We start from the raw sequence: 14,070 nt of genomic DNA on the forward strand, positions 1-14,070 counted from the left end.
ATCTGGTCAGCATGGACGGGTTGGACCGAAGGGTCTGTTTCCATGCTGTACATCTCTATGACTTTATAAATGGGGCTTTTCTTATTCCTATTTTTAATGTTTCTATTAAGCCTAACCACACAAAATCAGCATTGATCCTTGCTTGAGCACATAGTTTCAATCATTTATCCTGCTTCCATATCCTTTCCCAATCCAATATTTAACCTTATTTCCATGTTGACATTTTCTGTCTCAGTACTGTTGTCTGAAAATAGCAATATGCCTGACAAATGAAAAATATGGGAGACTGCATAAGATCCTGAGAAATAACAGCAATCCCCACTCAAAAAGATCATGGCCGAATTGCTCTCGGCTTCAATTGTACACTCCCATCTATTTTTCACAACCCTCAAAAATATAACTCAGCTTTGATAAATTCAGATTTCGGAATCATTATGGTTCAGAGGAGGTTATTAAGCTCTTCATGTTTTCACCATCTCTACAAATGAACTTGACTAAAGGGCATTTTGCTGCATTTCCCATGTAATGTTCTATTTAAATAATCATCTCATGACCTTGAACAAATGTGTATCCACCAGTCAGTGCTATTTCTTCTAATATCAGATTTACTTTTTTTGCAAATCACTTGACAACTGTGCCCTCTCAACCTGTCTAGAACACAGTAGTACAGCACAGGAACAGGCCTTTTGTAACAAAGTATCATGATGCTGTTCTCAACTAATTAGATCTGTCTACACATGGCCCACGTCTCTTTATTTCCTGCCGGTTCACATGTCTGTCAAAATGTCTCTTAAACTTTGCTATCATTAGATTAGATCCCCTACAGTACGGAAACAGACCCTTCGGCCCAACAAGTCCAACCCGACCCTCCGAAGAGCAACCCACCAAGACCCATTCCCCTACCTTGTGTTTACCTATGACTAAGGCACCTAACACTGGGCAATTGAACATGACTGATTCATCTGACCTGCACATCTTTGGAATGTGGGAGGAAACCCAGGCAGACACGGGGAGAACGTGCAAACTCCGCACAGACAGTAGCCCAAGGCTGGAATCGAACCCGGGTCCCTGGCGCTGTGAGGTAGCAGTGCTAACCACTGAGCCATATCTGCATCTAACACCTCCCCTGGAAGCACATTGCAGGTACCTACTAAAACACTTTTGTCCTTCTCACCATAAACGTATGCCCCATAGTATTTGACATTTACACCCTGGCTCACTGACTATCCACCCTACTCTGCATCTCAATTTTTATATACTTCTATCAGATCCAGCTTTTGAATGTATCTCTCTCAACCCTTCCTCGTCAAATGTTGTAATTGTATCAGACTGATCCACTTCCTCTGGCAGCTCATTCCGTACAAAGACCACCCTCTGTATGAAAATGTTGCCTATTAGGTCCCTTTTTTAAAAAATATATCCCCTCTCACCTTTACACCTATGCCCTCTAGTTTTGGACTCTCCTACCCCAGGAAACAGACTTTGAGCATTCACTCTATCCATGCCCCTCATGATTTTATAAATTTCTATACGGTCACTCCTCAACCTCTGACGCTCCAGGGAAAATAGCCCCAACCTATTCAGCCTCTCCCTATGTCTCAAGCCCCCAACCCAAGCAACATCCTTGTAAATTCTTTCTGAACCCTTCCAAGTTTGAAGACAGGTTGTGCCTGTTGAAGCTTAGGAAAATGAGAGATTATGTCAAATTCTGAGGGATGTAGGTCAAGATGATGATATTTCTTGTAGGGAAATCTTTAACTAGGAACCCCCAACCCTGACCCCCCACCCCCCAACCCCACTCCGTCAAAATCCCCACCCCTTGCCCCCGCCCACTCTCCAGGGCAGCCAGACTGGACACCAACAACAAAACCGCGGCTGACTTTTGGGGAGTAAGTCTCCAAATAGAGCGAGCGCACACCCACAAACAAAAACACAACTTTTTACTGCAAACTTTTGACAGGTTCCACCTTTGCCCTGTACTGTTGGAGAGATTAACTGGGGAAGGGGGGGGGGGGGGGGTTAGGGTACACACCTGGGTAGAACTCCAGGGAAAGTATGTGGGGACAGAGAGAGGGCGGGAGGTCAGTCACTTGGAGATGGTGCCTGGGCTCCCATCAATCCAGGACTGTTCTCAGCAGCGTTTCAGTAAGCCGAGATCACTTTTAATCACTGTAAACAAAAGACACGATCAGTGTTGGAAACACATCTTTGATGTAATGTTTCAAGATCTCCTTCGGATAATCTGATATTTGAATAATCAAGATTCCTCTTTAATCTGTCTGTTCTTGTATTGTATCTCAGCTAAAATAAAAAGGCAACTATCACCGTGCCTTCTTAACCATCTTTTCTACCTATCCCACTACCTTCAGGGATCTATGAAATGCACAAAGTCTCCGAACGTCACTATGTTCCACAGTCTTACCATTCAGTTTAATCTCTAATCTTGCACCCTCCCCATGTTTCCTCTGGGTGCTCCAGTTTTCTCCCGCAATCCAAAGATGTGCAGGTTAGGTGAATTGGCCATGCTAAATTGCCCATAATCAGGGGTAAATATAGGGTAGGGGAATGGGTCTGGGTGGGTTACTCTTCGGAGGGTCAGTGTGGACTTGTTGGGCTGAAGGGCCTGCTTCCATACTGTAGGGAATCTAATCTAGTTTCCATGTCACCCACAAACTTATGTCTAAATCATTAACATACACCAAAAACAGCTAGGTCCACAGCACCAAGCCCTGAGCAATCGACTAGAAACAACCTTCTACTCACAGAAATATCCCTTTCCCATTATAGTCAGCTTCCAGCCTGCCAGCCAATTTTAGATCCAACATACCATTTGTTTCAGATCTCATGATCTCTTCCCTGACCACCTGCCATTAACTTATCAAAAGCCTAGCTAAGATCATGCAGACATACCAAATGATTACACTCAACAACACTCCAGGCTACCTCTTCAAAAAATTAAAATCAAATTTGTCAAACACAAGCTTTTGCTAATAAATCCATGTCACCAATCCCTGAATAACCTGTTTCTTGCGAAGTGCAGATATATTTTGTGCCTCAATTCTTTCTAATTGCTTCCCCAGCACTGGGATAAGACTGGCCAACCTGTAATTTCCTTGCCTAACTTTTCCTTTTTTTGAAGGGTGGAACTACGGTCCCGTTCCTCCCTCAAAGCAAAACACTCAAGTGACACAGTATGGTTTTACCTCCATTTTTATTCCAGGTCCTGGAGAGTGAGAGAACAATTGCCCATGTGCACAGGGCAATGAGTTCATGGTATTCTCTGGAATACCAGTTTCTCAATTAACTATATAGTCATTTTACAGGGAGGAGCATCCAGATAAGGCAACACACATTAATTGGGTGACTGTTACAAATCAACGAGTATCAATAGTAAAGATTAAGCTATCTATTGTTATATAAAGAATAACTGACTTCACATAATGAATGCCTTTCACCTTGTTAAACTGACCTCACAAACTGAATGCTACCTCATCTTGTTAAATGCCTCTACATAATGAATGCTTTTCCACCTTATTAACCCATTACCCATGTCTTCAGCACCCAATTGTTAACCGCAAGTTCTTATCTGATCTGAGCTGTGCTCAGCTGAACCTCTTGTTTCACAAAACTCAGAACGTAATGCTTTCCCTGCCTGCTTATACCTAATGCACATTCTCATTCCCACCTTTTATCATGAGAACCAATGGCATTACCAGCTTTCATAAGACTCTGACAGCCAATATTTAAACAAGTTATCGATAGTATACAATGATTATAACAAAAATTATTAGTTTGTTACAGTAAATAGAATTTGAAGAATTCTCCCATGTGGAAAAAAATTCCACCAGCAGAGTTCTTAAATCCACAGTCCTTAGCGACCACTCCATCCCCTCCAAGTCAAGTGAAAACAAGCCAAAATCTCCTTTAGTAAAGTTCAACCTGAAAACAAAATCCAGTCTGTCCTTGTGCATCACTCCACGGAGAAATCTGATTTCTTGGATAAGGGCAGTTAAATACTTCACAAAACTGACGAGACTTCCATCCTTGCAAAGATGCTTCAGGTGCAGGACACCAGTGCAACAGCTGCAACTGCAGGCAAGGAGAATGCAGCATTCCTTGCTGCTTCTGCTTCGACTCTGCTGTTAAATGTAACAAAGCCAATTGGCTGCTGTGATGTTAACTTGATCAGTGAACCTTCATATTCTTTAAATGATTGAAAGACAAGGCAAAGTTCACGTGGTTTAATATCCGTAGGAAGGCCACTGACAAAAAGTGTACTGACCTCCTCTTTATTGTCGTTAGCTTCTTCACTTTTCATGCTCATGACTGAGGAGCTGATTGATCAGGTTGTGGAGGGGTGGGCGGTGGTCCAAAGGTGTGCTTTACAAGTGAATGGAGAAACTCGAAAGACTATGTTAGCTGCTGAAAGTATCTTTGCATTTCCTCTCTCATTCCCTCCTTGCGAGGGTAGTTATCAGCAGGAAGACAGTCACACATAACTACATTAAATTGTAGTTCTTTGAATATTAGAAGTCTGTTACTCTGTTCACTATATATGACATTATCAAATTTTATGCAATCCATTAACTTCTAAATTGCACTGCCTAATCAATTCAGTCAATTATAAACAACAGTCAATGGTCCTAAAATCAAACCCTACGGTGCTTCATTCAGGTTATTCAAAAATTATTTTCCTTTAATAAATTGATATTTGGCTAATGCGAAAGCAGTCAGGAAAGGTATTTCAAAAGTCTGGTACAGCAAGAAAACAGCAAAAATGTTTCCTGTGCTTTAGCAATTGAAAAGGCAGTTCCAGTTCAGATTTAAATCTTAAATATTTGTGGGAAACAAATGCTGAATGTTTTAAAATATGTTCTCCAAATGAAACTTCCCAAATAAAAACAGCCGAAATTACAGTTGCAATTTTGGTAGAGATCAACATTCTTGAAGAGGGGGCAATGAAGTCTTAACAATAATTAACAGAACTGAAACAGCTCAGCCTCAAGTTCTAATATTCTCTAGAAAATCTTAGCAAAACATCAAACAAAAAACGCACTCTTCTTTTTGTGAACACTTTGTATTAAAAACACAGCAAAGTTATTTTAATCGAATACTCTCAACTGGCTAAAGCCATGACTTCTGACCCAACTGTTTTTTTTTTTAAAAACAGGCATTGTAAAATTTCAAACAAATCAGGGGCTCAAGGCACTCAATTTGTTTTAAAGTTACATGTTTGATAATTTTAAAAAAGGACATAATGTTGTACAATTTAAATTTAAAAACAAAATCTGCCCCATTACATAGCCCACAAAACACACTGAATGGAGATCCTAATTCAAACAAGGAAAAACACTTACTTAAAAGGTTTTTCCTGAATCAGGATCTTAAACCAAAAATTTTAAACATCAAACATTCTCAGCACAGCACAATTTACAATGAAATGTTCCTTTTTTAAACCAAGTATTAGCACAACTTAATTTCAGTGTTTTCTCTTTTTTTTTTGCATCCTCTCATTGAAATTACACTTATAAAAAGAGAATGCCCTTGTAGTGGACCACATGAAGCCACAATCCAAACCACACACCTCCTCCAGAACAAAGACTCTGAGCCTTTCTTACTTTACTCTTCACTGGTGCTTGAATCCCACTTAAACACAGAGAACCCGAATCCCACTTAAAAAGCGAGCTCGAAGCTCACTTACACACAGAAAGCTCGAACCTCAGCACAGTGAGAGTACTTGAACCTCAAATCAACCCACCCAGTAGATTCAAACCCCAGTACCACACAGAGGCCTCGAACTTCAATCACACCCCCTTCACCACAATGCAACACAGAGGACTCTAACCTCAACCAAACCCACCCCAGGGGGCTTGAACTCCAGTACCGCGCAGAGGACTTGAACCCCAATTAATCCCCTTCCCCGCAATGCAGCACAGATGACTTGAACCTCTGTCTGCCAGTACGCTTGCGAAACTGTCAGTCAATTGAACTAATTACCCTTCCGTAGAATAGAGAGCAATTGAACGGGGGGGGGGGGGATCGTCTCTGCACACAGGAATACCAACATGGACCAATGTTTAAAATCTTACCTCGTGGGCCCATTCGTCACGTGACACCGATGTTCCAGGCGGCCGCTGACACCATCCGATCGTAACTATCCGTTTGGATCCCACTGACTATGCCAATATTGTTGTCCCATTTCCCCCCCTTAGTCAAAGCAAAACGCTCAGAGACACAGTATAGTTTTACCTCTCATCTTTATTCGGGCTCCTGGAGGGAGAGAGAATGATTGCTCATGTGCACAAAGACATGAGTTCATGGTCCTCTCTGGAACAGCAGTTTCTCAATGAACTATATAGTCATTTTACAGGGAGGAGCATCAGATAATGCAACATACATATTAATTGCAATGGTCACCCAAATAATAAGTATCAATGAATAAGTGACTTCAAATAATGTATACTTTTCACCTGGTTAAACTGATGTCACGCACTGAATCTTGTTAAATGGCTCTACATAATGAATACTTTTCCACCTTGTTAACCCATTATGCTTGCATCCAGCACCGAATTGTTAACTGCAATCTCTTATCTGATCTGAGCGGTGCTCAGCTGAACCTCTTGTTTCACAAAACACAGAACTTAACACTCTCCCTGCCTGCTTTTACCTAATACACATTCTCATTCTCTTCACAGTCACAAATTTGATCTGTACTTTTGGTATTTCCTCACTGACTGCCTCCAACTGCTCTGACAGTTTTATCTGCAAGTTGCAACTCCCACCCCACCATTGCCAAATTGATATTATAGAATCATACAGTAGAGAACAGGCCCTTTGACCCATCAAGCCTGCACTGACAAAAAGCTACTATAAACCTACACCAGCTCCATTTTGCAGCACTTGGCCCATTGTTGGTATGATCAGCAAGTTTGCAGATGACACAAAGATTGGTGGAGTGGCAGAAAGCATAAGGGAATGTCAGAGAATACAGGAGGATATACGTAGACTGGAGAGTTGGGCGGAAAAGTGGCAGATGGCTTTCAATCCAGACAAATGTGAGGTGATGCATTTAGGCAAGACTAATTCTAGAGCGAATTATACAATGAATCGAAGAGCCTTGGGGAAAGCTGATGGGCAGAGAGATCTGGGAGTGCAGGTCCATTGTACGCTGAAGGTTGCTGCACAGGTGGATAGAGTGGTCAAGAAGGCATACAGTATGCCTGCCTTCATCAGACAGGGTATTGAGTATAAGAGCTGGCAAGTCATGTTAAAATTGTACAAGACATTGGTTCGGCTGCATTTAGAATACTGTGTACAGTTCTGGGCGCTACATTACCAAAAGGATGTGGATGCTTTGGAGAGGGTGCAGAGAAAGGTTACGAGGATGTTGCCTGGTATGGAAGGTGCTAGCTATGAAGAGGTTGAGTAGGTTAGGTTTATTTCCATTAGTAAAAAGGAGATTGAGGGGGGGCCAAATCGAGGTTTACAAAATCATGAAGGGTATAGACAGGGTGGATAGAGACAAGCTTTTTCCCCCCCAAGGTGAAGGTTCAATAACAAGAGGTCATGCTTTCAAAGTGAGAGGTGGAAAGTTTAAGGGGGATACATGTGGCAAGTACTTCACAGAGAGGGTGGTGGGCGTTTGGAACACGTTGCTAGCAGAGGTGGTAGAGGCAGGCATGGGAGATTCATTTAAGATGCGTCTGGACAGATGCATGAGTAGTTGGGGAGCAGAGGGATACAGAAGCTTCGGAATTGACCGACAGGTTTAGACAGTACATTTGGATCAGCTCAGGCTTGGAGGGCCAAAGGGCCTGTTCCTGAGCTGTAAATTTTCTTTGTTTTATTATCTTGGTAAAATTAAATTTCCTCAAGTTGAATTTGAAAACAACAGAAATGCAAAATTAAGAGTCCAATGATGAATCTAAAACTAAGGGTTACTGTTTAAAACGGTCACCCATTTAAAATAGAAATCAGACAAATTTCTTTGCTGATAGAACTTTGAGTCTTTGGCCTCTCATCCTGAAAAGATGAGGAAATAGAGTTCAAAGTTTGAGAGAAAATTTGTAGCTCGGGTGCTCGTTGTTGTGGTTCTGTTCGCCGAGCTGGGAATTTGTGTTGCAGACGTTTAGTCTCCTGTCTAGGTGACATCCTCAGTGCTTGGGAACCTTGGAAGTAGAGTCCTTGAAAATGTTTAAGGCTGAGATTGATAGATTTCTGTTCAATGGGTTAATAGGTTACCAGGGGCAAGAGAAAATGTAGATTGACGATTACCATCAGATCAGCTGTGATGTTATTGAATGGAAGAGCAGACTCATGAAGTTGAATAGCCTAATCCTGCTCCTAATTTGTCCATAAAGAATTATATTGGTAGATTTAGATATTAAAAAAAAAGACAGGCAGCGGCTCAAGTGGAATATAAACTTTAGCACCTCCAGGTTGATTGCTGTATATTGTTTTATGCAATACATTTTTCCCTTAGGGTGTAGGTTTGCTCGCTGAGCTGTAGGTTTGATATGCAGATGCTTCATTACCTGCTAGGTAACATCATCAGTGGCGACCTCCAAGTGAAGCGAAGCTGTTGTCGCCTGCTTTCTATTTGTATCTTTCTCCTGGATGGGGTTCCTGGGGTTTGTGGTGATGTCATTTCCTGAGGGGTTGATAGATGGTATCTAGATCTATGTGTTTGTTTATGGTGTTGTGGTTGGAGTGCCAGGTCTCTAGGAATTGTCTGGCATGTCTTTGCTTAGCCTGTCCCAGGATAGATGCGTTGTCCCAGTCAAAATGGTGGTTTATTTCATCCGTGTGTAGGGCTAGGGAGGGTCATGTCTTTTTGTGGCTAGCTGGTGTTTGTGTATCCTGGTGGCTAACTTTCTTCCTGTTTATCCTACGTAGTCTTTGTGGCAGTCCTTGCATGGAATTTTGTAGATGACGTTGGTTTTGTCCATGGGTTCTACTGGATCTTTTAAGTTTGTTAGTTTTTGTTTGAGAGTGTTGGTGGGTTTGTGTGCTACTAGGACTCTGAGAGGCCTTAGTAGTCTAGCTGACAATTCTGAAACTTCTTTGATGTATGGTAAGGTGGTTAGGGTTTCTGGCTGTGTTTGGTCTGCTTGTCGTGGTTTGTTCTTGAGGAATCTGCGCACTGTGTTTTTTGAGTAGGTAAAAACAATGACTGCTGATGCTGGAAACCAGATTCTGGATTAGTGGTGCTGGAAGAGCACAGCAGTTCTGATTTCAAAGCTTCTTGGATGCTGTGTTTTTTGAGTATCCGTTCTTCTTGAATACGTTGTTTGGTGGTTTTCCTCTGTTTTTTGAAGTTCGTCTGTGCTGCAGTGTGTAGTGGCTCGTTGGAATAGTGTTCTGATACAGCTTTTTTTGTGTGTATTGGGATGGTTGCTGGTGTAGTTAAGTATTTGGTCAATGTTTGTCGGTTTTCTGTATGCGCAGGTTTGTAGTTCTCAGTTGTCCTTTCTTTCGACTGTGACGTCCAGGAATGCGAGTTTATTGTCGGTTTCTTCCTCCTTTGTGAACTTTATGCCTGTGAGGGTGTTGTTGATGATGTTAAATGTCTCTTCTATCTTGTTTCGTTTTGTGATGACAAAGGTGTCATCCACGTAGTGGACCCAGATTTTTGGTTTGATGGTTGGTAGGGCTGATTGTTCTAGTCTTTGCATTACCGCTTCTGCTATGAATCCTGATAGCGGAATCCCATGGGTGTGCCGTTGGTTTGTTTGTAGACTATGTTGTTGAAAGTGAAGTGGGTGGTGAGGCACAGGTCCACTAGCTTCATGATGTTTTCGTTGGTAATGTGATTGATGGTGGTTGGTGTGTACGTGATGGTCTCTTCTAAAAGTGTGGTAAGTGTTTCCTTTGCTAGGTCGATGTTGATGGAGGTGAACAATGCTGTTACATCGAATGAGATCATTGCTTCGTCTTCCTCTATTTTAGTGTTTTTGATGATTTTTAGGAATTCCTGGGTGGAGTGGATGGAGTGCTGTGACTCTTCTACTAGGTACTTCAGTCTTGCGTGTAGTTCTTTGGCCAGTCTGTAAGTTGGTGTTCCGGGTAGTGAGACTATGGATTTTTGGTAGTCCGTAGAATCGTGGGGTGTTGGTCCCGTCGGGTTTCATTTTCTGGAATTCCGTATTGTATAATTGTCCGGAATTGTGTAATTTTCTTCGGAGATATGCAATTTTGTTTCCTAGTTGTGGGGTCGGGTCTAGCGCCACTTTTTGGTAGGTGTTGGAGTCTGCGAGTAGTGCATTGGCTTTCTCGATGTAGTCCCTTCTGTTCAGAAAAAAACCACCACTTCGACTTGGACAACACATCTGTCCTGGGATAGGCTAAGCAAAGACATACCAGAGAATTCGTAGAGGCCTGGCACTCCAACCACAACGCCATAAACAAACACACAGATCTAGATACCTTTGAGGAGAAAGTGAGGTCTGCAGATGCTGGAGATCAGAGCTGAAAATGTGTTGCTGGAAAAGCGCAGCAGGTCAGGCAGCATCCAGGGAACAGGAGAATCGACGTTTCGGGCATAAGTCCTTCTTCAGGATCTAGACACCATCTATCAACCCCTCAGAAAATGAACAGGAAATGACATCACCACAAACCCCAGGAACCCCATCCAGGACAAACATATAAACAGAAAGCAGGAGACAACAGCTTCGCTTCACTTGGAGGTCGCCACTGATGATGTTACCTAGCCAGGTAATGAAACATCTGGATATCAAACCTACAGCTCAGCGAGCAAACCTACACCCTAAACCTCAACCTGAGCTACAAACCTTCACAAACCTTGCACATTTTTCCCTGTTGGATCCTTAGGTTATTCTAATCACTTCTTGGTTTAGTTTAGATTATGCTCAGTATGAACTGGTTGGACCAATGGATCTATTTCCAAGCTCTATGACTTTACTTGTCATTCCTGACAACGCCCCTCCTCCAAGTCCCTCCTCCCTACCTTTTATCTTCTCCTGCTGAACACTCTCTGCTCATTCCTGAGTCTTCTTCTTGACCTCTCCGCCTCCACCCTACTCCGACCTATCACCCTCACCTTGACCTCTTTCCACCTATCACATTTCCAACGCCCCTCCTCCAAGTCCCTCCTCCCTACCTTTTATCTTCTCCTCCTGAACACTCTCTGCTCATTCCTGAAGAAGGGCCTGTGCCCGAAACGTCGAATCTCCTGTTCCCTGGATGCTGCCTGACCTGCTGTGCTGTTCCAGCAATAAAGTTTCAGCTTCAGGAAGATACACAATGCTCACAAATTCTACGTGTAAAGCTAAACTCGAGAACAACCCAGCTCACATCAGCATTTGCACAATGTAAACCAGCCCAGAAGCCAGTTCAGAAACGTGTCAAGGCTTCATCCCTCTATACTCAGATAGTGACAACACATCGCCTTCAAATTAAGATTTGAATAATTAAATTATCCTTTTACTTCTTGTGGAAGAGGACTCTGCAGACCACTCTCTTCCCGGGGTAACACTCCCTTCTCACCCCATCCACGACGATCCGGACCCTCACCCGGAGCCCCCACCCCAATCCCTCGCTTACCCTCCAGGGTCACCTCCCTTCCAGCCTTCTTCAGGGCCTGTACGGCCTGGTCGTGTGTCGCCGCCCGGAGGTCACTTCCGTTCACCGTCAGGATGGCATCTCCCACGAATAAGGCGCCGGTGCGCTCGGCCGCGAGGCCCCGGAAAATCTTGGAGATGAGGATGGGCATTCGGTTTTCGCGGCCGCCCTTGATGCTGATACCAAGGCCACCGGCTTCCTGCTTCACCACCCTCACGGTACGGACCTGCTCGGTCAGCCCCGGGCTCGGTTTCGGACTGCCGATCTCCGGAGGTACAAGATCCGCGGCACCTCGGCCCGAACTCCCGGATCCAGGCCCCGCCGGGCTCATGTGGACTGGACCCGGGCTGGAGCTCCGTGGCCGCGGGGAACCATTGGACAGACCGTCCCAGTCCCCATTCTCCGAGTCCTCGCTGGTCAGCTTCAAGCCATCAGCTCGCAGCTCGGCCACGACCCGGAGCCACCCGCGGTCCCGGACGAAAAGCTCGAGCGGCCCGGACCGAACCGACAGCCCCGCCGCCATCGCCTCCAGCCCACTAGCCAATAGGAGCAGGGCACCGGGCGGCCAATGGGATTAGTGCATTGGCCAGCCAATGGGGTTAGTGCACTGCCAGCCAATGGGAATAGTGCACTGGCCGTCCAATGGGAATAGTGCACTGGCCAGCCAATGGGAATAGTGCACTGGCCAGCCAATGGGAATAGTGCAATGTAGACAATGGTAAAAATCGCACAAGACCCAGTTACAGTCCAACAAGTTTATTTGGCAGTACCAATACAGTACTTGCTTTCGGAGCACTGCTCCTTCGTCAGCTATCTGCTGTTGCGTGATATTTAACTTTGTTAATCCAGTCCAACACCCACACTTCCACATCACAGCCAAAGGGAAACAAACCAAAGAACTGCGGCTGCTGGAAATCAGAAATTGCAAGACACACTTGGCAGGTCTGACAACAGAGTCATAGAGATGTGCAACACGGAAACAGACCCAAGTCGTCCATGATAACCAAATATCCTAAATTAATCTCGACCCATTTGAGACCAGAAAACATGGGAGCAGAGATTAGGCCATTCAGCCAATCAAGTGGGCGGCACGGTGGCACAGTGGTTAGCACTGTTGCCTCACAACACTAGAGACCTGGGTTCAATCCCCACCTCAGGCGACTCTCTGTGTGGAGTTTGCATATTCTCCCTGTGTCTGCTTGGGTTTCCTCTGGATGCTCCGGTTTCCTCCCACAGTCCAAAAATATGAGGTTAGGTGAATTGGCCGTGCTAAATTGTCCGCAGTGTTTGGTGTAGAGGTAAATGTAGGGGAATGGATCTGGTGGAATGCGGGTCGGTGTGGACTTGTTGGGCTGAAGGGCCTGTTTCCACGCTGTAAGTAATCTAAAAAAAAAGTCTACTCCACCATTCAATCATGGCTGATAAGTTTCTCAACCCTATTTTCCCACTTTCTTTCCAAAACCCTTGATCCCCTTTACAGTCAAGAACCTATCTCCGTCTTAAATGTACTCAATAACCTGGCCTCCACAGCCTTCTGTGGAAGTGAATTTCACAGATTCACCTCTCTCTGGCTGAAGAAGTTTCTCCTTATCTCTGTTCTAAAAGGCCTTCCCTTTACTTTAAGGCTGTCCTTCAGATATTAGTCTCTTCAACCAATGGAAACATCTTTCCAACATCCACTCGTCCATGCCGTTCAGTATTCTATAAGCTTCAGTTAGACCCCCCCTCAACCTTCTAAACTCCATGGAGTAGAGACTAGAGTCCTCAAATATTCCTCATATGTTAAGCTGTTCATTTCTGTGACGTGACTCCAGGGTCAGTACATCCTTCCTGAGATATGGGGCCCAAAACTGCAGACAATACTCTACATGTGGCCTGACTAGAGGCTTATAGATCCTCAGAAGGACATGCCTGCTTTTATATTCAAGGCTTCTTCAAATGCTATAGGAAGGATAGAAAGGGAAGCAAAAGAGGAGGGGGAGTGGCATTTTTGATAAGGGATAATATTGCAGCTGTGCTAAGGGAGGATATTCCTGGAAATACATCCAGGGAAGTTATTTGGTTGGAACGGAGAAATAAGAAAGGGATGGTCACCTTATTGGGATTGTATTATAGACACCCCAATTGTCAGAGGGAAATTGAGAATCAAACTTGTAAGGAGATCTCAGCTATCTTGTAAGAATAATAGGGTGGTTATGGTAGGTGACTTTAACTTTCCAAACTTAGACTGGGACTGCCATAGTGTTAAAGGTTTAGATGGAGAGGAATTTGTTAAGTGTGTACAAGACAATTTTCTGATTCAGTATGTGGATGTACCTACTAGAGAAGGTGCAAAACTTGACCTACTCTTCAGAAATAAGGCAGGGCAGGTGACTGAGGTGTCAGTGGGGGAGCACTTTGGGGTCAGTGACCATAATTCCTGTTCCGTCACTATTTTAAAACTAATAGAATTATTGTTTCTGGCCCCAAAGTGCTCCCCCACTGACACCT

General features: G+C 44.0%; 1 protein-coding gene across 7 annotated transcripts in view; it reads right to left on the reverse strand.

Annotated features, from left to right (window-relative positions):
- Positions 1 to 12,131, reverse strand: part of sntb2 (syntrophin, beta 2) — a 64,259-nt gene extending 52,128 nt beyond the window's left edge. For all 7 annotated transcript variants that reach the window (XR_006314058.1, XM_043706462.1, XM_043706461.1 and 4 more), the window contains exon 1: positions 11,563 to 12,131. Coding sequence is in view for 6 of the 7 variants with exons in the window: in XM_043706462.1 (XP_043562397.1) it covers positions 11,563 to 12,103 (541 nt within the window). In the remaining variant the exon portion in view is untranslated. The remainder of the gene's footprint in view (positions 1 to 11,562) is intronic.
- Between the last annotated feature and the right edge of the window lie 1,939 nt (positions 12,132 to 14,070).

The sequence above is a fragment of the Chiloscyllium plagiosum genome, chromosome 17 (genome assembly GCF_004010195.1).
Source record: "Chiloscyllium plagiosum isolate BGI_BamShark_2017 chromosome 17, ASM401019v2, whole genome shotgun sequence".
Taxonomy (NCBI): domain Eukaryota; kingdom Metazoa; phylum Chordata; class Chondrichthyes; order Orectolobiformes; family Hemiscylliidae; genus Chiloscyllium; species Chiloscyllium plagiosum.